At 38.0% G+C, this 22,795-nt stretch overlaps 1 protein-coding gene across 1 annotated transcript; it reads right to left on the bottom strand.

The window, feature by feature from the left end:
- Positions 1–18,225: 18,225 nt before the first annotated feature.
- LOC149174329 (LEAF RUST 10 DISEASE-RESISTANCE LOCUS RECEPTOR-LIKE PROTEIN KINASE-like 2.4) lies at positions 18,226–22,004 on the bottom strand. Its single transcript, XM_089422573.1, has 3 exons — positions 20,550–22,004; positions 19,859–19,897; positions 18,226–19,739 (listed from the first exon to the last, which is right to left on the bottom strand). The coding sequence occupies exons 1-3, from the start codon at positions 21,376–21,378 to the stop codon at positions 18,625–18,627; spliced, it is 1,983 nt and encodes a 660-aa protein (XP_089278699.1). The 5' UTR covers positions 21,379–22,004; the 3' UTR covers positions 18,226–18,624.
- Positions 22,005–22,795: the final 791 nt, after the last annotated feature.

Genomic DNA, 22,795 nt, shown 5'->3' with positions numbered 1-22,795 from the left:
CCTCTCAGGCCTTCTCTCTCCTTCAACATTGTCAATGAGCAACAACAGAATAGATCTCCTCCTTAGTTGATAACGCAAACAATGTTGCTACCTACGGATCCTCTGTTCACTGGTTTCTCCAACCACAATAACGATCCCAACTGGAACCACGCTATGAAGTTCACTCTCAACGAGGTCGTCTTACAGCAGGACCGCCTGCTTCTCGAGATCGCAGTCTAAGTCGACGCTTCATTCTGCGACAAAGAGATCGGCCACATTACCATCCCCTTGAATGCGTTTCTCAACCCTATAACCACTTCAGCGTAGTTCGTTAGCTACCCGAAAATGCCGAGGTCAGGCAGCAACGCGGTCAATGAGATCTGCTCTGCATGAATGACCTATCAATTTTGTTTTCACAGAGATTGTCCACCAAATCAGATGCCTAGGATATTAAGTGCAGGATCTTCGCTCGCACACGGTGGTCACCATCCACGATCAAACTACAATGAACAGATATCATCGTGATCTTCACTCTCAAATACGTGATTTTTGGGAGTGATGGACAGATTTGCTCTAAGGAAAGCAACATCCATCGCCCTTTTCCCCTTTGAATCCGTGATGGTCAGTGCTCTCTTTCCTTCAGAAGGAGCGATGATTACCATGAATTAAATTAAAAAAGGAAATTGTGCTGCTTCTCAGCCTTCTCACCATGCCAGCGTTCTTCACACCAGTTCCCCACTCAGGGATTTGCAGACCCTCTCAAACCTGCAGCTTTGATACCATGTTAACAAACTGAAGAATCAATTTTATTGATGAATTGGATAACTCATAGGTGAGGAGCTCCACCTAGATACTGCCTCTAGCAAAACGCTCTACAACGAATCATCATACAATAAAAAATATATATAGTGTTCACACATCTAGGGAAGTTAGAACAACTGCCTAAAAAGTAGGAACTAATTCCTAATCTAAGGCTCTAGTGAACTGAATCTCTGGAGATTTACATATTCTCCATTATCTTCAACAAAATAATCATAATAATTTGGAAATTTACTAATACTTACGGGTTTTGATGTAATGAAAACCTCAATATTCATTCACCTCTCTTTTCTAATTAAATTTATTGCTATTTTTTAAACATAATGCTAACTTAAATCACAGGTTATATATGTATATAATACTTGCAAATTTTGATATTATGAAAACCTCAACATTCATTCACCTCTCTCACCTCTCTCTTCTGAATATAATTCGATTTATTGCTATTTTTAAACATAATGCTAACTTAAATCACAACTTTTATATATATATATATATATATATATATATATATATATATATATATATATATATATATATATATATATATATATATATATAATCGGCTCCTGAGCTCTCTAGGCAAATGGATACATTAAAAGCAACGTTCTAAAGAGATGTTGGCATAAAGACATTTCCTTACTTAGGTCTATGTTATCTGCGACCATATAAATTATATATTAAAGGATAAATAAAAACTTTTCAAACATCAGGATCCACATGGAAAGTTATAAAATGTTTAATCTGGCCAATTCATTTCATCAAGCTTGCCATTATTTCCATTGAAAATTTAAACGTCCTTGCATCAAACTTGCCAAACGTAAAGATCACATGGATTAAGCCATAAGTATTCAAAACTAAATATGAATATACGCATGGAAATACCAAAACTATAAGATTAAATATAATTTAAGTTAAATCCAAACTATTCAAAAGTAAAATATTCAAACCTAATTAAAAACTATCGAAAATTAACTATGGCTCTTGTCTAAACTGGTTATTAAAGATGTTTCAGCATTTATTAGAATGGTTCTAGATCTTAAAATGGATCTGGTTTAAAACAGTTTTTTAACATGATTAAAATGTTCTAGCTTAAACATTATTTTAGTAATTGACATATAAGAGTATAAACACTATTAAAATTACAAATAGATTTTCATTTCAACATGGAAATTGCAATGTTATGAACAAAAATCAGGAAATGGAAATTTTATAATAATTGTTATCACCCCAAGAAACTCTCCTAGGTTGTATCTCGGAGATGCTCGGGAACATTACAAACTCAACAAAATGTTGGAAATGGATGAATGGAATGAATGATGCTTGTCCAAGCCAGATAACCACTTCTACTATGCTTAACTCCAGACATGGGTGAACACCCCCAGACTACTAGGCTTTAGATCACCAATTACTCACAGTTGGAGGATTAGGTGAACATGGAGAATACTGACCACACTAGCACATGCACAAGACCATGTGATGGTCGGCTGCAACTAGTAAAGAGGCCTGCAATTCTATTTCCTAATGCACAGACAGGATGACAGCTCTCTGGCATTAAGTATATAGAAACTTGCATAACACATTCAATGATACATACTAGACTTCAACACAGAGGTGGGATGACAGCCCTTCTAATGCTAAATATCAAGAGCACATGAACAAATGCATAACAGGCACAGCCTAGAACAGAGTAGAAATGGAAAGTGCGGAATTAATAGCAAAAGAAGCTTGTATTAGCTGAAAATGAAGACTAGACGCTGCAAGTATCAAAGTAGTTACAGTCTCCAGAAGTTGAACCTTACATCAAAACAACAACATCAACCCATTTCCCAGATTACATCTGTTTTCTGGGTATATATAGAGTTTCTTTACAAAGATATTATGTTGTTCTATGCATGGAGGGGTCATAATGGACCACCAACCGCTTTAACTCTCTGATGGAGTCTCTGCTACAATTTTCTTGCTTTAATGAATGAATTTGACGTTCTCTGGTGCTCTATTGTCCTTCTCGAGCAGATGGAGTGTTGTATGAAAGAAGCCCCATAACTGATAAATGCTCTGATCTGCTCGAGGATGGTCCTTCTCGTTCTCGGCCATTCTATTTCTTGAATGTAGTGGTTGGAGATGAAATGCACCAGGTACTAACACTGGCCCCCTCTGTCCTTTGGAAGCATGATACAGGTCGAGGACACGAAGACTACATGGCGGACAAATGAGCACGACGGGAACAGATATCAGCCGCTGGATCAAGAGAATGGATGGCAGCGATCTCTTGGCAGGAGGAATCGGACGGAAGCGGGAGCAAACAAACGTGAGCCGTTGGATCTTGTCGAGACTGATCGGGCGGCGGAGGAGCGATCGCAATATCGCATCGGCAGAAGTCAGGGGCGTAGCCTTTATACACATGCGATTTGCGATAGCGATTAGATCGCATCGCAATATCGCATTGGCGGAAGTCACGGGGGGAGCCTTTATACATATGCAATTTGCGATAGCGATTAGAACCGGACCCGATAAAGGAATTAGCTATTTTTTTAAGACTGATAAAGGGAGACAGGTGGGCATGTTATTTGCGGCGGGGACTGTTGGATCGGAATGATCAACGGCTGCTATCAAAGGACGACGACGGGTTACGGAAGCGCGGGGTTTTAAGAACAGAGGTTTATGCCGGGTATGAAGGAAAAAGCGGAGGCAGCAAGGTGAATGGGAGTAAGCGAGGTGAAGGAGAAGGAGGACGATAACCGGTGCAGACCTCTTCTGAGCAAGAAACCAAGGACCGAGCTTACTTCCACTCCTTGAAAATCAGCAACATGTAACAGAGCTAACAATAATTGTACAAATGAAAAATTTGTGAACAAAAACCATAATTTGATAAATTGCGATGTTAAAAACCCATCATATTGTAACCCCTTAATCTGGGCACACCGAACACAAAATCCAAATTGAGCGCATCAACCTTGGGCACATTGAACTTGCGCACAATGAAATGAAACCTGTGTAACTCATCATACTGTAACTCATGCACCCAGGCACATTGAAACACAAAATCGAACCTAGGGCATAATTAAATCAAACTTTTTTTCAGTACGAAAAAAGCATGATTATATATTAATAGTTCAAAAATCAGGAAATTACAATGCAATTCAAATGTTCCACATCATTACAATTCTATTTGGAGATGCCATTTCAGCATTTTGTCCTAGTATTTCCATATACAAAACATAAAAAGAGATATAACAGTCCATAGACCACGTACATATCCAGAATTATAAAAATGCATGACACAGTTGTATGCAATTCAAAACCATAGAAAAATAGTATGCATTCAGCATGTCATCTACTTCTTCTAGCCGGTTGTACAGTGTTGAAATAACAACATGCCCATCCCTCCGGATGATTGAAAGCTAAAACAGTTATAAGGCTAGTAGAGTTACAAAAAATTATACAAAAAAAGAGGGGATGAAGAAACTTAGCCAGGGAATGGGAAGTTTCCTATATCTATGACTTTATGATTCAGGATAATTTCTAAGTGCATTTTTCCATCATGAATAATGGATGGATACAGTAGTGTTAGCCTCCTGTTGCAACAGGTGTTCATTTAAAAGTTATTCTATTCTCTACCAACATGCCTGATAGTGGAGTTGTTGTGTTGTTTCCATAGTAGTTCAATTCTCCTCAGCCAACCATGTAATAATGGGTTTGTGATGTTTGCATTGCCCATTATTTGATCAATTATAATTTTTGAATCCCCATGGATATGTATGAGAGGGATATCAAAGAAATTAGTGAACCATAGGATGTAGTATACCTTGGGGGGATAGTATGGGGTACAGAGGGAGGTACCCAAGGGAATCATGTAATAATGGGATGGGTCATAGTTATAAGATAAGCCCGTAGTATTGGATATATGGTATTGAGAGAACCATGGTAATAACCTATGGTATTGTATGTATGAATCATATATAGAGGCTAGAGACTCCCCATTGAGAGATGTCAAGGAATATTGTATGGACAAACATATGGTTTGTGGAGTGTTCTTCTTCCTTAAGGAGTGATTGTATGGTGTTGCCCTACTGTAAGGGTTTTGATCAATAAAGAAGCATTTCTATATTTTGTGTTTGTAATTCTCTTGAGATTATTTATGGTTATTGGGTTTATTTCCATTTTTATATATTTCCAGGTCAGATCTATTACAAGTGGTATTGGAACACTTTCTTGAGAAAAGAAGATTTTTTTTTTTTGCACGAATTTTTGGAGCGGCGAGTTTGCAGATCAGATCTGTAAGTTTGAGTGCAAAATTTGCAAAATATGATTGCAGATCTGGATTCTTTGCGAAAAAATACCCAATTTCAAAAAACAAATCGGAGTCCGGATAAGGGAGATATTGCTGATTTAAAAATCTGTTGCGTTGCAAAAACATTTTTGACGAAAATTCATGAACGATGGATCTCCAGTTAATTTTTGTCGTTTTTGTGGGGAATTTTGAGAAACAAATTGCATATTTTAGATCCTCTTGAAAAATTATCCAATTTCAAAAAAACAATCGGTCGAATTGGAGTCCGGATGCGGGAGATATCACTGATTTAAAATCAGCCCTTTTTTTCAGAATTTTTTGTGACAATAGGACAGTTGCAGCGCGAATCTGAAATTCCAGTGCCTAGATCAAGATTTCTATCACATGAGAAGATGTAGAATAGTCGTTCCATTTCTGAAAACAGATCATAATAAGGATTCTGAGCAATATTAACTGAACTGTGGCTATTTTAAATTTTCGCCTGATTTTTTTTTCAAAACCCTCTTCATGGCTTCTAGCAAGAAATATTTTACAAGGAAAGATAATGGTCCTACTATTGAAAAATTCATAGAAATAGAAAAGTCATTATGGCCAAAACATTGGAAATGTTTACTATTGCTTAGTATGAAAGAAGAGACTGTCATATGGTGGAACTCACTTGACACCAAGCAGTGGTCCAAACTTTCGAATGAAGAATTTGAAAAACTCCTTTTGGACAAATGGTCTCATGCTAGAAAATAGGGGAATGAGACATGTAACGGGTTATTTTCTAATGGTATATCCTTATTACAGGTTCATGGATATATTCAGAAGGAGAAGATCATTGTATCTATAAATCCTAGTTGCAAACAAAATCTTATAAATGTCAATTTGGCAAAAAAATTGCAAATTCCAGCAAAACACATGGAAAACACACAGGTTGATAATGCAGATGTTCAAGTTTATAAAGATTTGAAGATTTCTATGGATAAGTATGTATTGCATTCTGATTTTTATGCTTCAGATATGGATAATCTGGATGTTGTTTTGGGATACCCTTGGATGGAATCTGTTGGTACTATCAATATTAATGTGCAGAAGAAATTCCTTAAGCTCTGGTATAAAAAGAAGAAAATTACATTACAGGATATTTTCATCAATAAATGGGTAGAGTCCAAGGAGACTGAAGCAGAAGATGTTCCAGGGTCTGAGACATCAGATGAGGAATCTGTGGTTGAAGTAATACTGGAAGATAAGAAACATGTAGTATACCTAGGGGGGATAGTATTGGGTACAGAGGGAGGTACCCAAGGGAATAATGTAATAATGGGATGGGCCATAGTTATAAGGTAAGCCCGTGGTATTGGATATATGGTATTGAGAGAACCATGGTAATGACCCATGGGATTGTATGTATGAATCATATATAGAGGATAGAGACTCCCCATTGAGAGATGTCAAAGAATATTGTATTGGAAAGCATATGGCTTGTGGAGTGTTCTCCTTCCTTAAGGAGTGATTGTATGGTGTTGCCCTACCATAAGGGTTTTGATATTAATAAAGATCTGAAGTTTATCTATTTCTCTCTTGTTATTCTTGGTCTATTTGAAGGAGAACACTCCACAAGCCATATGCTTGCCAATACAATATTCTTTGACATATCTCAACGGAGAGTCTCTAGCCTCTATATATGATTCATACATACAATACCATGGGTCATAACCATGGTTCTTTCAATACCATATATCCAATACCACGGATTTACCTTATAACTATGGCCCATCCCATTATTACATTATTCCCTTGGGTACCTCCCTCTATGCCCCATACTATCCCCCCTAGGTATACTACATTTCACCCCCCTTAAACATGTTTCGTCCCCGAAACATAAGAAGAACACAAATAATAAGATCTACACAAAATAGGAGTCCACTGGTACCATGCACATGCATCTAGGCATCCAAGAGAAAAGTGAACCCTCGATTTAGCTGGTGCCTCGCTCGCTTGAGATGGAAGTTGACCTTGACGACTCTTCTGTGTTGATGTGTTGTGGGTGGATCACCGCCCCTCTCTATCTCTCAATGGGGAGTCTCTAGCCTCTATATATGATTCATACATACAATACCATGGGTCATTACATGGTTCTCTCAATACCATATATCGAATACCACGGGCTTACCTTATAACTATGGTCCATTCCATTATTACATTATTCCCTTGGGTACCTCCCTCTATACCCCATACTATCCCCCCTAGGTATACTACAAAACAATAACAGACGCCACAACATGTACCAGATACCAATCAGGCTCAATTAGGTGGTGAATTAAAGCAAGATACACCATTGGTTAAAACTTCAGCGTATCACCACCCACATCACCCAGTGAGAAAACAACCAACATGATGGCAATGAATCAACAACAAGGACAACAACCTCTACATGACAGATAGAGAGGGGCGACAATCCACCCACAACACATCAACACAGAAGAGCCGCCAGGGTCAACTTCCATCTCAAGCGAGCGAGGCACCAACTAGATTGAGGGTTCACCTTTCTCTTGGATGGCTAGATGCATGTGCATGGGACCAGTGGACTACTCTTTTGAGTAGACCGTATTATTTGTGTTCTTCTTATGTTTCGGGGACGAAACATGTTTAAGGGAGGTGGAATGTAGTATACCTAGGGGGGATAGTATGGGGTACAGAGGGAGGTACCCAAGAGAATAATGTAATAATGGGATGGGCCATAATTATAAGGTAAGCTCGTGGTATTGGATATATGGTATTGAGAGAACCATGGTAATGACCCATGGTATTGTATGTATGAATCATATATAGAGGCTAAAGACTCCCCATTGAGAGATGTCAAAGAATAATGTATTGACAAGCATATCGCTTGTGGAGTGTTCTCCTTCCTTAAGGAGTGATTATATGGTGTTGCCCTACCTTAAGGGTTTTGTTATTAATAAAGATATGAAGTTTATCTATTTCTCTCTTGTTATTCTGGGTCTATTTGTATTTTTATATATTTCCAGGTCAGATCTATTACATAGGAGGCCCCATAAGGCCATTGATTTAGCCTTTCTGTTAGTGCCTCTACCTCCATGCCAGTATGTTCTATATGTCAATGCCTCTGAGATGGCAAGCCAAAAACCACAACCACATGTGTGCCGTTGAGCAGCACCATCAAAAAAACCCATAGGGTATTCCATCTAAAGTTCAGTCCTCTTGTAACGAGGTGCTTTGGAGCATATTTCATTTGATGTATGCAGTGTGTGGTTGATTAAAACACTTTCAATTATCTTATAGAAATCTCAAGTGTAATTCTAAAAGATGCAGATGTTTCTCCACTTCCATATTTCCCAAAATAGGATAGGTGGAATGATTCTCCAGACAAAAGTTTGAGAGATCCACCACGTAAACAATCCATAATGCATTCATGTTGAATATACGGAAAGCCAATATATAAAAAAAGTATTTTCCATACCTGTACTGTATGTTGACATGTGAGGAAAATATGATTGTTATTTTCCGATTCCTCTTTACAAATAGGACAGATGCCAAGTCCTTGCCATTGTCTCTTTTGCAAGTTTTCCCAAGTAAGATTTTTATTATGGAAAACCAACCAAGTAAAGAGGATGATTTTGTTTGGGATTTTAGTTTTCCAAAAGGCAAATAAAACATGTTTCTCACTCAGTTGTGCATCCACGAAACAGAGAGTGAGGTATATATCTGCAACTTTAATGTTATCATTCTTCATCTTCCCTTACCAGATTAACTTATCATGAATGCCAGCACGACATATCCCGAGTTGTTTCATCCCGGCTACAATCCGGTCCCATTCCAGGTCCCAATGTCCAGATAGACCCAATTCCTGTGCACTCTTCCAAACTGGGTATGGACCCCTCCATAGTGAAATGGCTTGACACCAGAAGTATATGCCTCTTCTACTTAGGGTATGTATAAGTTGCTCCGGGATCATATCCTCATTGCCAGCATCGAGAATGTGGTCGATGCCAATGGGAATGTTGTGGCGCGATCCAATGTTCCAAGCTAGGTGTTGTAGGATGATCTTAGTGACTTTTTGGAAGTTGAGCCAGATAGCCAATCCATTTGTAACCCCAATGGAACCCCTTCAGAACCAGTATATGAAATCATGTTTCTTTAAGTATTTTTTTCTGATGACCAGACTCCATGTTCCTATCCCAAAAATACCTCTCCATAGAGACTTGATTAATAGCGCCCATCCAAAACGACGAAGGTCTAGAATTCCCCATCCCCCCATGACCTTTGGCAGAGTGATCTTGGACATCTTAGACAAGTGAAATTTCTTATGCTCATGACTACCACCCCATATAAAATTAGCCATAATACGGTTGAGACAGTGAATGATGGCAGCAGGAATATGGTAAAGATGGGCCTAGTATACCCCTAGTTGATTAAGGACTGCTTGTGAAAGGATGACACGACCCCCTAGGGACAAACATCTATATTCCCACCCAAAAATATTCTTAAAATATCTATCTACAAGCCATAACCAATCGGTATTCCTATATTTACAGGGTTTGATATGGTATCCCAAGTACTTCATACCATGACCCATCAACTCGGCTTCAATTCCAAACATATTTTTATATATGCAATGATGTCCAAATCACAATTTCCATGATAAATAATAGATTTGCGTGCATTCATATACAAACTAGTAGCATTAGAAAATTTCCTAAAAATATGAAAAAGGCACAACCATGAAAAACGATTCAACATACCCATGATGAGCACGTCATCTACAAAGAAACCATGTGATATGTTGATGTTGTTGCCCATATACAAAGCCTGGAAATGATCTCGTTCCACTGCTTTTGAAATGTGCAGGCTCAAGTCATCCATAGCCAGGATAAATAACAGCGGCGACAAAGGGAAATCCTATCTTAGTCTGCGCCCCGCCCGGAAGAATTTTGTAGGGTATCCGTTTATAATCACATAATAATAAACATTAATCATGCATGCCATAATCCATTCAACACATTTGGGATGTAAGCCTATTTTGAATAGGACCAGCCTGAGGTAACCCCAATCCAGGCAGTCAAAAGCCTTCTTCAGATCTACTTGCATGATGGCAGCATTGAGGTTTTTTGTATCAATCAAATGCATGCATTCTTGTGCATTTGCAATAGCGTCATGGATTTGTCTTCCCTGTAGAAATCCATGTTACTCATGAGATATATGACGCGATAGAGTACTCCGCATACGCCCAGCAATGGTTTTTAAGATAACTTTGTAGATAAGGTTGCACAACGAGATTGGCCTGTAGTCCTCAAAACAGGCAGGAGGATTGTGCTTCAGGATAAGGGCAATATATGTAGACTTAATATGATGGTGTACATTCCCAGTGAGTCTAGACTCCTCCACCATTTGCAGTAGTTCATTTTTGAAAAGATCAAAGAAATGCGTGAACAACTCTAGAGTCCACCCATCCGGCCCTGGGATTTTATCACCATTGAATGATTTAAGGACACTAAGTAATTCCTCCTCAGTGATGTTTTTGTACAGTGCATCATTTGAATCTTGGTCAAACATAGTCAGGTAGTGCTCAATCCCCCATATGAGATCTTCAGCAATAATGTTTTCGTTGCGCTCATATGCCACTTTGAAATGTGAGGTTACAACTTTGGAGATTTCCTCCTGTGGTTGGATATGGTTTCCCTCAGCATCATGAGTCCCCCATATAGAATTTGCTTTACACCTATGGTTTGCAAAATGATGGAAAAAATTAGTATTTATGTCTCCCTCTTTAATCTAGATAGCCCGGCTCTTAAGGCGCCAAGTGGCTTCTTCAAAATCTAAGAGTCTTTTCCTTTTTAATTCCAACTCTAGAATGTGAGAATGGGTAGCATCTGGAAGATTATTCGTGGCCATCAACGGGAGGAGGAGGTCCAACTCACATTGAATATCCTTAATCTCTTTTTTCATGGACTGATTTTTCCTCTTCTGCCAGTTTTTCACTTCCTCACAGAGAGTCTCTAGTTTGTCTAGTATCTGATCCATAGGGGAGGATCCAATATCCCCATCGCGGCGCCATGTATCCCTCACCATAGTGTTAAAATTCGGAGCATCTAGCTAGGTTCTATTGAATTTAAATGGCATGCCCAGGTGCACCATCGACCTCTTCCAAACAAGTGTAATAGGTCTGTGATCTGATAAGAAATCCCTGATAATCTCTGTCTGCACATCTCCTAGGTGAGCAACCAACTATTCATGCATTAAAAAACGATCCAATCTCTTGGCGACATATGCCTCACCTGCGCGCCCATTTTCCCAAGTGGGATCCATTTCATCCGGGAAAATGTCCACAAAGTTGTGTGCTAGTAGAGCATCACGAAACATCCCCACCAAAGGGTCCATCCTTCTAGACCGTCCCCATACTTCTTCCAAAGAAATAGTATAGTATAAATCTCCAGCAATGATGAGGAAGGCCAACTCCATAATACCAAAAGAAAACAGATGGTCCCAGAAAATGGTCCTATCTCTGTAAGGAGCATAGGCGTTCAAAATATGAATGCGGCTGCCCATTCCATGGATATGTCCTTCAAGGAGGATGCCCGCGAAACATCTATAAGCTTTAAATCTGACCCATCTAGGGTCCCAAATAGCCAATAAACCACCAGAGAGACCCATAGCCACAGTAGCAGATATATGCCATTCTGAGAGCATTTTCCGGAAATATTGTACAGCCTGAGGAACAGAGTGCATGGATTCTCGCAGTAGAATGATATATGGGTGAAGAGAGGATAAAAGACTCTTGAGGGCCTGATATTTCGGGGTAGCCGCCAAACCCCGTGTATTTAGCAACAAAATGAACGTCATGGAGATGCCTGCTCGGGCAACCGTGCTCTAAGGGCCCGTGAGGGGGGGATGTCAGCAATAGGCACATCAACCAAAAATCGGTCCATAGGGGAGGAAAGAGGATTAGGCTTGGGACATCCTCTAAAATGCTGACTTCCTCAATTTTGTTTCTGCCAGACAGTGATGTTACCTATAGAAGTAGGGTTGAGGTGGGGGGTAGGAGAGCCATATGGATTGTGGATGGTAAGGGTCCGCAATTCCAATGATTTCCTATCGAGAAGAAAGTCCAGGTCACTGCCCACTAAGTTTGCAGGTGAGTCTAGTGGCGAGTTGGGCGGAGTGACACTTGTCCTAGGCCCCTAATTCCTGTTAGCGAAAATGGAAGGTGAAGAAGATGGAACGTACATGATTTGGGTGGTGGAGGGTAAGTCGTGGGTCGGGTATGGAGTCAAGAAAGGTGGCGGGTCTTCCGGGCCAGGGTGGATTGATCCCGAAGAGGGTTTACGGGAATGTATTACTGGACTAGAGGGGGCCGAGAAATCAGACTTGAATGATGATAATGGGGAATAAGGAACTAGAATGGGCGATGAACCATTTAATGAAGAGTCAAATGTATGTGAGCGGGGAGGATAGGAGCCAAGGGGAATACCTGAATGCTACCGAGCAGAAATTCCATGTCGAATGTTTTGTGCAGGCCGACCTCCCCCATAATGAGACTTCGAAAATGCACCAGAGAAAGGCCTGCCATGTAATCGTCCTCCCGACTGATGTGGTGACAGTGTGAACACCAGAAAGGAACCCCCCAGAAGTCCAATCTCTGTGATAGTTGAGTCTCGCCCTAGAACAAATCAATATGGTCCGAAAAGCCACCACGGTATTCCTTTCCAATCAGGATCCAAGCCACCCGTTTGTCTGGAGCCCCCAAGCATCGAGGATCTACATAAACGAATTTGTCGATAGCGTTACCAATATCCATAAGGACCTGTTTCGTCCATAGCTCAATTGGTAAACCCGGTAATTTCACCCAGATGAGCTTTTTTTGTGGTGTGTTGTGGAGTGAATTGTATCCAATGTACTAGTGATGTAGTGCTCGGAAACTCTTCCCATTAATCCATGGCACTGATTTGATTTTTTCCAAGTCCTCCTGACTTAGAAAATGGAAACTATACCAACCTTTCAAAAGCCGCATGACAGTCGACGTATATCCTAGCATCGATTTCCACTTATTCTCTATTCAGTCCCTCATGTCTGGTTCACTAACTTCTGATAAGTACCACCTTCATACGAGAGCGCGCTTCTGCAGATTGGTAATCCTGTCAATCAGTACAACATTGTCCAAAGACAATGCAGGTGGCAGGGATGTGGTTTTAATAGAACGTTGCTTGTGTTTGGAACATCGTCCCCATGCATCATGTTCGCCAACCTGCGAAAGGAGGGATGCATGGTCACCATCTGGCATACGGACATCACCCAAAATGTTGTGCCAAGCATCAGAGATCGTGGGCCACCCTGGTGGTCAACACCAACATAATGTAGGAGGTGTGACTCGGCATCCATCGTGGCTCGTATAAGGGCCTCGTTGGCAGATGAGTCAGAGTAGTGTCCCGCCATAACCCCACAGAGCACGAAAAGACCACAAACGGATCCCAAAAGCGTAGTCTGACAACAATAAATGGGGATGTACAAGTGGGTAGCTGTGAAAAGATATAAACAGGGTCCAGAAATAACTACGACCCCCTCGAGAACCAGAAGGAATGTTCACGAGGATATGGACTCGTGCGGAGAATAAACCCAAATACAACCAAAATTGAAGTACGTCGTCAGGAGGTCATCCAAATCAGGCAAAAATGCAGATGCTGACATGGGGAATAATACCAGATATATAGGGGCGATATACGAGGATCCTGGAGCACATGGGGAAGTGTCCGGTAGACAGGTGTTGGTAATGGGATGTGATCCCGGTAGTAAATGCCACCTACTAGCCTTGGGACAATACAAACCGCCGGAGAATAGAACAATTTCGGTACCGGGAAAATGAAACTGGCAAGAGACCAGAGCCAAATGACCAATTCAGGCGGGAGAAGACTAGAGGATGGAGAAAATTACAGATTCTTAGCTGCAACAGAAGCAATAACAACATTTGCAGGTCATCCAGAAATTACATACCTGGAAGCCAAAGTTCTTGCAAGGTCTGGTGATATAGCAAATGCACGGCCATCCGTCCCGGATGGAAGAAAAAACATTAAAGAGTAGACAAAGTTCTTCCTCAGTGAAGAAGGCTGACCAAGTGTCTTGAATTGTATCAGACCCACCCGGATGGCATATGGACGATGTCACAAAGGGCGGAAATGGGTCACATATATACAAAAGAGAATATAAAGTGCAATAGCGAAAATAAACAAAATGTGACAGAGAACAGAGTGCATCAGGTTGTATAGAAATATGCTATCAAACCCAGAATCCTAGAAGTATATACAAAAATAGCATATGGGGAAATTTTTTTCTATTGCAACCCATATACTAGACAGAGTCAACCAGGGTGGAACAGAGCCAAATACCAGATGCCCATAGAAATCAAAAACCTCCACAGGATATCTGAAACATACCTTGTAGCCCGAAGGATGGAACAGTATGTTGTCCAGACGAACCTCAAATACTTCTCGCCTTAGATTGAGCCATTCTGCAATCCTTCTCCAGCCCGAGGAAGAATACCAACATCCATAGCATCTACTACTTTCGTTATCAGCGTTGTGCGGCTGTGCAGGCACAGAGCCCTTGAATATGGCGTCCTTTCTTACAGGCGTAGAGGCCTTAGATTTCTCGACATTGACGCTGAGCAAGTATGGTTTATTAATATCTGCATCATAGAGAAGCACTAATGTATTGTTACAATTAAATCAAACCTACACATTGAACCTGAAAAAAAAAATTCAAACTTCGGCAAAATCGAAATCAAATTGTTAATCCTACGCGCAATGAAATTGAACGTGGAACTGCAAAATCAAAAATCAAAATTTTAATACAAATAGAGCATCCACAAATTGAAACTAGGAAATCGAACATAAAATTATTTGAATCCAGGTAAATCGAAATCATTAATCCACATATATAATGAATGTAGCAAATTTGATATGCATAGATGGAATGTTGTGGGACAATGGGTTTTGGGGAATATCCAATGGGTTGCCAATTCGGGACCGTTTATATTGGTGGAGAGGATAAAATCGTTGGGACATCATGGTAGGTTAACTTATCTCCACAATTGAAGGAGACATATACGTTCAGGTTAAAAGGTATATTTTATTTATGTCAAATTTATAAATTAATTGATTGATCTATGAGGTGAACAGGCTAGAGAGGTAGACATATACCCAACATTTATTACATGCTGGGATCTTGCTAAACCAACATGTAGATAACATTAGTTGAAAGGATTTGGCGTTGATGGCGTTGTTTCGGTCAAAGATGAATATGTGAATATTCACATACAGCAAAAACATGTGCACCAGAGGAGAGACTGGTGGTTTACTAAAATATGGTGATGGAAAGCACCATTAAAAATTAAGTTATTCGTCTGGCTGACCCTCAAAGACAGTATACTCACATGGGATAATAAAAAAACAATAAAAAAGGGGTTTTCTTTTGACCTTGTATGTGCACATTGTGTGAATCTGAAGATGAATAATGTTAAGAATCCATTCAAATTAGAATCAACTCTCCATTAATGATTGTCTGCTGGAATGGGCACAACAGAATCACACACATAAAACATTATCTTTTTTTATATTCTGGTGTCTTTGGAAGAGGAAGAATGTCAAATTATTTGAAAAAGAAAATCTTTCATTCCCTTTTTGTTTCACCCAATTGGTTGGATATTACTTAGAAACATATGAGTCAAACAAGATACACAATCTATATTGTAGATTTTTTTATTTTAATTATCATTTTTTTTATTGTTTAAATCTTAGATAATAATAGAAAATCTATATTGTGGATTTTTTATTTTAAAATAAAAGTACTTATTCATGTAATTAGCAATTATGAATCACAATTTCAAATTATAAATATTAAAATAGCCATATTTAATAATAAACAATTTTTTGAGTCAAAATTTAGAACCCTCTCATGTGATTTATCATCAAAACAAATTAATTATAAATATTAAAATAGCAATAATTAATAATAAATATAGAATTTGGTGAATAAATAATCTTATTTATCATGGAATAACTTGTCAATTACATAAGAATACTTGTTTTTATAATAGTTAATATTCTTTATTAAAATTATTAAAATAAGAATACTTGTTTTTATAATAATTAATATTCTTTATTAAAATTATTAAAATAAAAAACAGTTGTTAAAACCATCGCTACCAAATTTGGCGGAATCAGAGGGAAAAAATCGGCAATTCGTGAATTATTGGATGAAATTCGATTCTTCCATGGTGTTGTCGATTAGAGCACGTCCATTATTCGAACTGTTTTATAAGGAGTATTCCATTCGAGCACGTCCAACGTAGGATTGTTTTATAAAGAGTTTGGAGTGCTGGACTTTCTCGTTACACATGAAACGGGTCAGTATGCGTTGGCTCTGGCTCCGGCTTCGGCTCCGTGAAGGGCTGACTCTGATTCTTAGAAATAATTATTTATTTATTTTTTAAATTGAAGAGTTGGCTTTATTTAAAAATCATTTTTAAGCCAGAAAATTTTCACATTTCATTTTTTTTTGGGACAAATTTAAATTAATATAATAATTTTTGTATTTATCTATTATATAAGAATTTTGGAGAAATAAATTTTGAATTTAAAAAAGCAGGTTAAATTTAAGTTTTAGATGGAAAAGGAAATGTGGATTTTTTTTCTTTTTGTTAAAGGATAGTTATAACCTTGTTATATTATTTTTGTTAAATTATAGTTATAACATTGTTATATTATTTAGTGTTATTAGAAATTATTTAAATTTTTTTGGAAGGAAGAGAAAATGTGGGAATCATGAAAATATTTCATAATTAGAAGAGAAAAATATTATGAAGAGAAAAAGTATATATATCTAAATATTTAAGATGTATATTATCTAATTTTTTCCAAATCAAAAATTTTACATTTGAATTTTTATCATATCAAATCCGAATAACTTGGTAACTATAGTTAAAACTATCAAAATAAAAACGTGTTTGAACAGTTCAATCTAATAGATTATTGATTTTTGAAATTCCAACCCTAATTAGAGGTGAAAAATCTATTTAAATGAACAACTATGAAAGCAGTGCTTTTCAAACATCTAATCAAGGGATCCCGGGCATCAATATCTTCAAATTCTATAAAAAAATCATCTAATTAACAAGGAAAATTTTAAGGAAGTTTATCTTAAAGTTTAAAAACTTTGGCGAACATTACTAGTCCCCCATATGTAAATGGTAAAAAAAAATTATGATATTTTTGTAATATATTTAGGTTTTTAATTATTTTATATTAGTACATATAAAATTTTGGCGATTTTTAGGGTAAACTAATTTTATACTATAAAATTTGGGCGAATCAATTTTCAAAAAAATGGAAATTGGCTAATCTTCATTTTGACAAAAACATGAAAAATTAACCCACTTGGAAATATTAGCTCCTAAAATTTTCCTTGACAATTAAGTACTGCCGAATTTGGTTTGAAATTAAAACATGTACAAATTTTCATACTCACTTCAACGAAATGTAATTTTTTATTTTAAAATAAAATGTCGATAGATAAAATGCTGAATTTGGTTTGAAATTAGAACATGTACGAATTTTCATGACCCGCCTTGTAGAAATGTAATTTTTTTAGTTTGAAATAAAATGTCGATAGATAAAATTTAATGGATAAATAATTGTAAATATAAATAAAATTTTCCAATATCACTCTAAAATATGGCAAACTGATAATGCAGTGATCAAAATCCAGCCATTTCATTTTCAAATTTCGAATCATTTCATAACAGTTTCCCCAATGAGAAACAATAGTATTTTATATATATGGAAAAGAAAGTCCGGGGCATAATCGCGTCCATGGATTCTCCGTGTTTTATGCATTATAGTTTATGCAACTGGATGACGTCCGGTGGTTGGATATAAAGTTGGGAGGTACCGGACGTTTCAATAAAACACAATGTTGTCTACTCAACCACTACCCCTTAGATGACATAAAGGAACCAAGGCACACTGCATCATACCTTTTTAACACCCTTTAAACGAGTATATATATATATGTGAGAATTAATAAATTAAACTTTAACGTACCGTTACCGTTACAAAAAATTGGGTCAACGAGGCAAAATTTGAATTGTTGTTCCCAAGTTCAATTTGACAAAAAAACTCAATGTTAAATGAGTGAAACTGAAAATCAATGCTAGATATTCCCTCCGGACCAAAAATACCATCATAGATTATTCAGTCGTCCAGTACAACCACAATAAGTTCACTGTCTTTCATTGGGTTTTAGGTAGCACTTATCCTACAAATATCTTTAACCACAGATAACTGTGTATTCTTGAAGCCCAACAGAAATGGTAAGGGAGTTGGGAGCTGTCACAACAGTTAGGTTTTAAGGTCTCAAGTGCCTGTCAGTTCCCTCTCTAGTTAAGTCACCCAATGTCGCACAGTATGGTATGGAATGGATTATCGACTTGCAACAATTCAAAGAATGGTTTGAATAAGCCCGTCCAATAGAGAAAACTACAATGTAAGTTCAATGGAAGAAAATATTCCAGAAGAAGATGGTAGAGTTTTCTCAGGTGAAGGCAAGGAATTGATGGGCAATGGAGGATTTGTCACATCGTTTTCATCACCTTCTAGCATTTGAACAACCCTCATCATACAAGGACGATCGCTGGAGTTGTACTGAATGCACCACAATCCAACTTTTGTGAGCCTCCTCGCCTTCTCCTCATCTGCACATTCCATTTCTCCTCCTCTCAATCTCATCCCCAACTCACCACTCTCAATTAGCTTGAAAGCCCACTCAGGAAAGTAGAACTGACTGGAACGGTTAGCATGCAGCTCTGTATTCTTTCTACCCCCAACAATCTCCAGCGACAGCATTCCGAAACTATAGACATCTGATTTATCTGTAACAGGACCAGCATCACTATTGCACAACTCCGGCGCAACATATCCCGGCGTCCCTCTCCAGGCTGTCATTGAAATATGGTCGTCTCCCTTCCCACAAAGTTTTGCCAGCCCAAAATCAGAAACTTTTGGTGTGAAATCTGCATCCAGCAATATATTGTGAGGTTTGATGTCGAAGTGTATGATGCGCTTGTCACAATCGTGGTGTAAATATGCAATCCCACGGGCCGCACCCAGAGCAATTGAATACAATTGTTCCCACTTTAAGACTTGCCCCTCCTCAAATAAAATTTTATCCAGAGATCCATTGGGCATGTATTCATATACCAGTGCGCTTATAGGGTTTTCAAAACAGTAACCCAACAGACGAACCAGATTGACATGATGGACCCGTCCAATGGTAGCAACTTCATTCATGAATTGGGTCTCGGTATGCCTGTGCCGATCAAGAAGCTTCACGGCCACTAGACCGCCATTCCGAAGCATTCCTTTATAGACCACACCAAACCCTCCTTCTCCCAACTTTTCTGCAAAGTTGTTTGTAATCTTCTTGAGGTGAGAGTGTGAATATCTGGTTGGCATCGGCATTTCACAAGCATGTTCCTTTAGGAATTTTTCCACCTTTGAATTAGAGCTCCCAGGAGGAGGTTTTCTCCTCTTTCTGTAATACAATATGAACAGCACTGCTATTGCAGCCAGGGCAACTCCTCCAAAGGAGCAACCTGTGGACAAATCAAGGGAATGATATCACTGTAAGCTTTGTCAAATCCCGAGGAGAAAAATGGAAACAAGATACAAATTCGCAGTTCTAAGATTGCAGACTGGAATTAATCAGATTTACCTATTAGAATGCCGGTCTTCTTTTCATGACCTGTAACCCCTGCCATAACAAGTATTATTAGTAACTCCAACGGAACCTCAGACTTTGAGAAGAAAATGCAGAGCTAAGTTCTAACACATAGAGCAACAGGAATACATATCCGCATTCAAGATTACTGGTAAAAGGGAACTTTTAGTGTAATGGGTTTTGTAAATGGCAAGTATTATTAGCCACTCCAACGGACCTCAGACTTTGAGAAGAAAATGCAGAGCTAACACATAGAGCAACATAAATGCATATCAGCATTCAAGGTTACTGGTAAAAGGGAAATCTAGTGTAATGGGTTTTGTAATCAGTTTGATATTTTAGATGTACACTCCATCCACTTATCATTGGAAACTAGAAAGCAAAGTTCTCAAGTCATTAAAGATGGGTGGAGTGTTTATTAAAAACGAATTATAAAATTTATTTCGGAAATTCTATTTAACAGGTTAAATAATTGTGGAAATCTTCACTCTCTAAAGCAAAATCCCTAATGATAAATAGAATCGTGGAAATCTTTACTCAGTGTCCACCTAAACAAATTATAAAATTCATTTTGGAAATTATATTCTAGAAATCCTCACTCTCTTACATTGTTTTATGTTAAGATCATACAACTTTGAGGTTTGTAATCAAATCTGGAGGAAGGGATTGAGAAAAGTAACAATACCATTCTCAGGGCATTTGTCTGAATTCGTGGTACCATCAGGACAATAGCAAAGAAACGCTGTTGGTTCCGAAATGTTATAACCACAAACGCCCTTACTCTTCTGGCAATCTTCACATCTCAGTTCTCTGTTCCGGTCGACATGCCATGTTACCTCAAAACCCTGCACTACTATAGTGGAATTAGTAATGCGCTGCACAGAGAGGTTCTTGTTAACTGGTAGTTGCAAATACTTTTGACAGAAGGGTGCCGCCTCTGGTACCAAACTGTAGTACCAAATATCGCCACAGAAAGTGAAATTATGCCATGCTGATGTATAATTACGCCCAGTACTTCGATCGCAGTACCCCCAAATCGAGAGATTGGTGTAAGTATCAGGGAGGATACGAAAATTAGAGGCGGGCGACCAGAATGAAGAGTAGTTACTGTAAAGACTGCATTTTATCCCCCAGTAATGGTCGTGGACAATTGTCATGGTGTTAGTGCTGTTATTGCCCAATAAAGAGGGCTTCAAGATTCTATATTCGTGTTTGTCTATTGTGAGCAAAAAATGGCCGCTCTGGTCATCTGGACCACATTTCAGCTGAAATTCAGGGTCGCCGCAGCCTCTGTTATTTGTACCAAAGGGATAGCTTAACTGAAAGTGACCACATGTATTCTCCGAAAGACAAAGATCGTACTGAGTGCCCAGACATGATATGGGGAAACAGAGGAGGAGGAGCAGGGCAGCAAGATGAATGGTAAGAGGCATTGAATTGGGAAGAAGAAGGACGGCCATTTTCATGCTCTGGTCTTCCCGTTGGCCAAGAAGATTAATCACTGGCCAATTCATCTTACCAGAAACAGCCAATGACAATAAATGTACGAAGAAGAGTTCTGCAAACAGATTAGGAAGACGAACACGGTGGAATTGGACAAAGTAGGTGTGACAGGCCACGGACACGGCAAGGAATTACAGCGCAGAAGACTTGGAAGTCAAGACGCCAATGTAGAATTTGCCGCAAGTCAGGAATGTGGTGCTTCTCATATCCGACCATAGAATTTAAGAGTTAAAAGATTCGGTGACAGGGGTGAGGGAAAAGATTATCTTCTTCTAGAGAAACTCATGATTTGAATTTTGAAAAGTTTTGATCTGGTCTTAACATCCATTCTTGATTTACAGGCATAAATTCATCTAAGAGATTAAAATGCATAGGCTAAGTAGACGCAGGAGGTGGAATTGGACAGAGTGGGCGAGAGGGAAACGGCATGCGATTGCATCACAGAAGACTTCAAAGCATCACAAGTCAAGTAAGACTGAGATGGGTTTGGACACAGGGGGCGTAAGGAGAACGCCATGGAAGTGCAGCACTAAAAAGACTTCGAGTCGTCAAATAGAAATTGCTTGGCTCTTTATGCCGACAGTTCGTAACTTTGTGCTTCTCACATGCGTCCATTGAATTTCGAGTTAAAGTTTCAGTCGTCTTGTGGACAAACTTAATCCCACTAATTTTGGTTTACTGCACATGTATTCGAGCTCAGTATTTTCATTTTGAAAAGTCTCTGTATTGAATTAATCGCCACATTTTTCGGAATAATCACTGATTACTTGGAATATTGGCCTATTTTCAAAGTAATAGTTAGGTTCAGAAGTTTATTTATTAATATATGTGCGTTTTATTGGCCCACTTTGAAAGTAATGGTTAGGATTTGGAAATTTATTAATGTATGTGCGTTTTGTGTAATAAAAATTATCAACATGATTTAAGAGCATTGACAACCCTCTAATTATTTTCAGATATACTATACATAAATTAAGATTATAGATCTTAATTATTTTAATATTATTTTTTATATTTCATATTTTATAATAATAACATTGATCATAATAACAAATTTTAATGTTAATAAATATTTTTTAAATTATTTTTGTTCTATTTTGTACTTTATACTAATAATAGTAATTTAATTTTAGATCATTGTTAAGATAAACACTAGATTGGTGTAGAAAATCTTACTGTTTATGAAATAATGGATTTATCTCTAAATTTTACGAGGCATATATACTTTTTTTTTTTAGATTTAAACTTGTGAACTTTTAAGAGGAAATACATACTCTTAAGCTTTAGATCCACTCAAACTAGCTAATCATTAATAATTTTTAATTTTAATTATTATTTTATTTAAATAAATTTAAAAAAAAATCAAATTATGAGACGTACTGGATGATAATGATGATCATAAATGTCCACTAGGAGCGAATTTAGTTT

The sequence above is a fragment of the Pinus tabuliformis genome, chromosome 4_1 (assembly GCF_031772625.1).
Source record: "Pinus tabuliformis cultivar Carrire ecotype Pingquan chromosome 4_1, CPIR1, whole genome shotgun sequence".
NCBI classification, from domain to species: Eukaryota; Viridiplantae; Streptophyta; class Pinopsida; order Pinales; family Pinaceae; genus Pinus; species Pinus tabuliformis.
The sequence above is the reverse complement of the archived record's forward strand: the minus strand, read 5'-3'. Positions and strand labels throughout refer to the sequence as shown.

What these genes read in the sequence shown, in the direction of transcription:
- LOC149174329 (XM_089422573.1), bottom strand. Translation starts at nt 21,378, where the DNA reads ATGAATTGGCCAGTGATTAATCTTCTTGGCCAACGGGAAGACCAGAGC. An exon ending in AGACAAATGCCCTGAGAATG is followed by an intron (nt 19,898 to 20,549) that starts GTATTGTTACTT and finishes TTGTTATGGCAG; the next exon opens with GGGTTACAGGTCATGAAAAG. An exon ending in GAAGACCGGCATTCTAATAG is followed by an intron (nt 19,740 to 19,858) that starts GTAAATCTGATT and finishes ATTTGTCCACAG; the next exon opens with GTTGCTCCTTTGGAGGAGTT.